The sequence below is a fragment of the Corvus brachyrhynchos genome, unplaced genomic scaffold, assembly GCF_000691975.1.
Source record: "Corvus brachyrhynchos isolate BGI_N302 unplaced genomic scaffold, ASM69197v1 scaffold121, whole genome shotgun sequence".
Classification (NCBI taxonomy): Eukaryota; Metazoa; Chordata; class Aves; order Passeriformes; family Corvidae; genus Corvus; species Corvus brachyrhynchos.
Window position 1 is genome coordinate 1,981,051 of NW_008236445.1, and position 5,684 is coordinate 1,986,734.

At 38.7% G+C, this 5,684-nt stretch overlaps 1 protein-coding gene across 1 annotated transcript in view; it reads left to right on the forward strand.

Moving 5' to 3' along the window:
• The window catches only part of MYCBP2 (MYC binding protein 2, E3 ubiquitin protein ligase), a 153,203-nt gene that overhangs the window by 137,951 nt on the left and 9,568 nt on the right, over nt 1–5,684 (forward strand). The window contains 4 exon segments of the mRNA XM_017725811.1: nt 669–952; nt 1,087–1,183; nt 3,009–3,128; nt 4,730–4,831. Of these exon segments, the coding sequence (XP_017581300.1) occupies nt 669–952; nt 1,087–1,183; nt 3,009–3,128; nt 4,730–4,831 (603 nt within the window).

Below are 5,684 nucleotides of genomic sequence, written 5' to 3' on the forward strand. Positions count from 1 at the left end.
GGCGGCCGGGGCCACCACAGCCACAATGCAGCGAAGGCTCGAAGCAGCGGTGGGGCAGGGCAGCCACAGCCCGGCCTCCAGCGGGGCAGGGAAGGTGGGCCAGGGGTCCTGGGATCTTTGTCCGCAGAAAGAAAAACGGCCGAAAAGAACCAGGCTCCTCTCCCCGAGAACGCGGAGAGCGAACTGACCCCACACCCAGGTGAAACAAAGAGTAGCCAGGTCTTTTGTCTTCTCTTAAGTACAGCCATTTGTCCCCTAGCAACATGCATATGGGAAAAAATTCCTTTAACAGGAAAAAACTAGGACTAAACTAAAACCCCAACAGTGACATGTCTGTACTATGCAAGCAAATCAGAGTTGTACAAACCTCTGTATCACCCTTACCCTAAGTCCAGTACCAAACATAATTTTGTTATTATGTGAAGACTAAGTGTTGTTTTAGTGAGATCAGTTCCAGACTCTTTGGCCTTGTCTTACTGCTTGCATTAATAAACACTTCACTGCAAGATACAAATACTGCAAATTTCTTACAGGAGTAATGAAATACAGCAGTTCGATTCAGTCCTTCTAACTGAACTAACTTGAGAAGAAGAAGCAACACTTTGCTTTTACTTGTAAACTCCAGCTGTCTTGGTAAGAATTGTGATGTTCTGATTTTTTTTCTCCAGGTAACATCATTACTGAGACGTGTTTTGCCTGAGGTAACCCCTAGTCGCCTGGCAAGTATTATAGGGGTGAAGTCTCTTCCACCAGCAGATATAAGTGATATAATTCATTCAACAGAAAAGGGAGATTGGAATAAACTAGGTATCTTAGACATGTTTTTGGGATGCATTGCCAAAGCTCTCACTGTACAGCTGAAAGCCAAAGGAACTACTATCACAGGGACAGCTGGCACTACTGCAGGCAAAGGAGTTACTACAGTCACACTTCCAATGATCTTCAATTCCAGGTTTGTTTAAAAATATGTAACAAACTACAGCCTACTGTATGCTGAATATGTACACTATTTCTTTGTGCTGGATTTTGACAAATACTAACTAATTATTTGAATTTATTTCATCTATTACCATTTATCCTTTGCAGCTATATTCGGCGAGGTGAAAGTCATTGGTGGATGAAGGGATCAACACCTACGCAGATTTCAGAGATCATCATCAAACTCATTAAAGACATGGCAGCAGTGAGTTTCTATCCTTTAAATGTGGAGGATATTCAAATATTTCTGATAAGGAAAAGTACATTTTTTATTGCTTTTATTACAGTTAGTATCAGATTGAGCTGTTAAATGTGAATTGGTCTCAAGAAAAAAAACATAGTTTTCTGGATAGAGTCTAGGGCTAAGAGCAGTAGCAACTGAGTTCTCATTCCGCTGAACAGAAATCCAGTTTTGAAATAAGCTTTTTTAATAAGTTGCTTATACTAGAATTTTAAGAGGTAAACAATAATTGTGGGTCATTTTCTAACATTGTTAACTTTAAAGCTTAATTTTTAAATCTTGAGCACTCAGTACTTCAATTGAAAATAAAACTTATCTGTGAAGTAAAATAATAGTGTTGTGTTCATGTAACTGTTCGTAGACTTAATGTATGAGTTTTCTGGTTGAGATTGACTTCTTTCAGTCACTGAAATTATAGCTGCTTATTACTTTAATTATCTGGGCTTAAATTTTCCATAGTTGCATCTGCTTCAGACAATTTTTTTGGCAGAAAAATTGATGAAAAGTGAATCAGCTATTTCCCAGAATCAATATTGGCAAAAGAAAGAAAGGGTTTGTATATGTTTTTGGGAAAGGTATTTAGTTGGGAGGTTGTTTTTGTTTTCCTTAATTCTGCACCTATTTCAGTGAGGTACTCTAAATGACCCAGATTTTCCTCCGTGAATACCCTTCGAAAGGTTTTTCAGTATCTTCAGGCTGGGAGTCCTATATTCTAAATCATTCACCGTGCTTAGATTAAGGAGGTTCCTTCTCAAAGTTGCTGAAGCTGGATTCCAAGTTCTCTGCAGTTACCGCTGTTGATTCTGACTACAAGATTTTAGAATCTCACAATTGATAAGAGTTACAATTAAAGTCTTTCTGTGTTTGAAAACCTTTTTTTGAGGCTTTCTAGAGCTGCTGATTATCAGCAGGGTGGCATCAGTGTAATTATCCTCTTCATGACAGTTACAAATGTGATTCCTTTCACAAAACCTTTTCAGCATTTGCAATGTGTAGGTACCTAGATCTCTGTTAGTCACTATAGCTTCCTTTTTAGAGTCCAGCAAATCTCAATTATGTGTCATCTTCAGCATGAAGTTCAGGACTGTAGAGATTACATTAAGAATTGAAGGATGCAGCAGCCTCTGAATCAGAAACTTGAGGGTAGGAGTTAGTGCCATAGGCTTAGAATGTTAAAGATTAGAAAGTATGCTGTGGTTCTGGTGTTTGCTGTGTAGTCCTCTATTTCTTTCTAATACAGGAACTGTGGAGACTATTCAGGAGGCTGAGCTAGGCATGTGAAGCTGATTTCTCTAGGAACCCACTGTGATCTGTGTGCTGGTCACAGTCACTTATCCGTGCTCCAGCATTTTTCTTTCTCCAGAAGGGGTGGGGACACTTTAGGAAAAGGACTTCCCATTCTTCAAATCATATGCCCTCTACCTATTCCAAGTTAATTATTCCAATAGTTGCTCAGAGACAACCTCAGTCAGTCACCTCAGTATTTGAGGGCTAATTTTTGCCAGATCTGTCTGATTTAAAAATCAAGGCCAGGTTGGATGGGGCTTTGAGGAACCTGTCTAGTGGAAGGTGTCCCTACCCATGGCAAGGGTGTTGGAACTAGATGATCTTGAAGATCCCTTTCAACACACATAATTCTGTGAAACAACCTGATTTATCAAAGTCATCCCTGGTTTCCTCTTTTTCTGTTCTAACTTGAGATACTAACCTAATGTTTTTTAGCGGGTCTAATTACAATTTTAGCTGCTCTTAATAAAACCTGTAATAAATTGAGTTTCCTCTTTAACAGGGTCATCTGTCAGAAGCTTGGTCACGTGTGACAAAGAATGCTATTGCTGAAACAATCATAGCTCTGACCAAAATGGAAGAAGAGTACAGATCACCCGTGAGGTGCATTGCAACAACCAGAGTAAGAACTTCACTGAACTTAGCATAAGTTCATTTAAATGTGCTGTAGGAGCCCATTCAATAACCTTCTGATATGTCAGAAATGCACAAGTCAAAACTGAATTAGAATTAGATATGCATCTGGCGTATCTCAGAAGTAATGAAGAATAAGTGTGATGCCTCTATACATTTGGGGGCTTATTCTTGAAATAATTCTGCTTGAAGTTTGTCACACTTGCCTTACACTAAATCTGAGATCATTCATCTGTGTGGAAAATTGCACAGTATGTATCAGCTGTCTTCTTTCAGCTCTCCAAGCAATTATTTTAAGTGGTTTGACTTCTAGGTAATCAGCTACCATATCTCAAGGCTATTATGAAAACACTCAGTAACAGATGTTCTCTAGGACTATTAAGTTAAGCTTCACCTGTGTTTGTCTCAAAAAATATTTGCTCAGCCCTTTATTACTGACATGGTGTAACCTGGTGGTTTTCTTTTCTTGGTGTTTACTTTTTCTGTGAATCTTTTATAGAAACTGAGGACTACTTTAAATCTTGACAGATTGCTTGAAATACCATGAAAAGCATGTTTGTAAATTATGACATTCCTGAAAAATGCTGTCGTAGGGAGTACAGATTTTAGCTTTTCAAGCTTAATAATTACATACAAAAGTAAAGGAAGTTTGCAGTGGTTTCAAGAATTTGACACTCATGTTGTTTTCCATCTTAAAAGTCTGTAGCAGCTGTTCTTTTCATCATTTTTGTTACTCATAAAGTCTCTGCTTTCTGGAGGTCACAGTCTCAGACTACCACTGGCTCCTGCTGTCATCATAGTAGTTTAATCAGGTCTTAGAGGAGCCCTGAATGTCAGCCCAGCTGCTCCTGTGATTGAATGTAGTTCTGCCATGGAGGTGTGGAGTGTTGGGGGAGAGTCTGGTAAAGTTTCTCAACAAAAACAATTTTATTCAAACATTTGAATAAAGACTGTTGCAAAAAGCAAGTGTCAAGCACCTCTCAATTTTGTTTGCACTGAAAAATTATCCTCATGTAGCTCATCTGTTCAGGATTTCACTGTAGTCAGTGGAGAAGATGGGAGGAAAAGCTTCCTTTGACTAGTTAGCTCAGAACCCTTTTCTAGGTAATGCCAATTGCCCAATGCAGTGAGGAGGGAACAGGGAAGTCAGTCTCATTGAGCTGAAGTTTTTGGGGGGTTGTTTTTGGGTTTGATTTTGTTTTTATTAATTTGTGTCCTTGAATTTCTTCTTCCCCAAAGCCCGCAATGTTTGTGCAAGTCTATATTTGTCATATTTCTTCATGAAGTGCTTTGGTTGATCTTTCTCCACTTTTTCTTTCTTGTGTGCTAGCTACTGTATTTATAATCATAAAGTGATAATACCTGAAAGAAACAAGGTAGTTCCCAAAAGTTAAGTAGGTTTTATTGTGTTCCTGACTTCTTTTGGAAAATAAACTTAGATTGTATGAGCAGGCTTCAGCTAGCAATAATAGAGGTTGCAGGTAAAGGTGACATTCTTATCTGCCAAAGTTTATATATTCAGTGTTTGGTTGGGGTTTGGTTTGGTTTTAATATGTCTAAGACATTTAATTCTACCTTGCCTTTCAATAGCTGTGGCTGGCCTTAGCATCCCTCTGTGTACTTGATCAGGATCATGTTGATAGACTATCCTCAGGAAGATGGATGGGAAAGGACGGGCAACAGAAACAGATGGTGAGACTGAAAATCACACGGTTTTGTGTTTACTTTGATTTATTCACTCATCAAAGAATTTAGAATGATAGAGAATGGTCAACTTGGCCTTTCTCCCTTTTCTTCCCTCCCAGTGGGGATTGTACACACGTTTGAAGTATTTGTGTACTAGACAAGCACCGCTCAGAAAACAGAAATTCCGACTTAAAACAGTAATGTTGCAATTTTAACTGTATTCAGGATGAAATAAGGCCTTCCTGACACCTGTGGAATGAGTTTCTTAGTAGATTGACTCAGTTTATACAGCACCCTCTGTCAGAGCTTTTTCCTTCTGTCTTAATCCCTGTCACAAAATAAATTTAATTATTTTGTGTTATTCAAGAACTACTTCTCTGTAATTTAGCTTCCTCTTCCCCATCTCACTAGAGAATGATTACCTCAGGGAGGAACTCCTTCTAACTGAATTTAGTAAAACTACCATTTACACAGAGGACTTATAAATTTGATATGGAATATGATTCTGTCCATACTTTTCATTTGACAAAATGCCTGTGCTTTTCAGTATGACAAAAAGTTTGTGATTTTTTTAATACTATTCTAGAAAGAGCACAATAATGAAACTGGTCTCTTTATATCTTGGTTAGATGGATCCCTGTGGGAAGCAAGGGAAGGTTGTGCAATAGCAATGAAGGATAGAGCAAAGAAGCATCCAAAGCAGTTTAGTGTAGGTAGAAACAGAATACAGGAGAGGCATAAAGCTGCAGCAGCAGCAAGGAATAAAACTCTGCTTAGAAGGAAGCAGACACAGAGGTTTCTGAGGTGCTTAAGAAAGTCAAGGGACTTGGAGATGTCAGAGGAGCAGCCAAGGCATTGC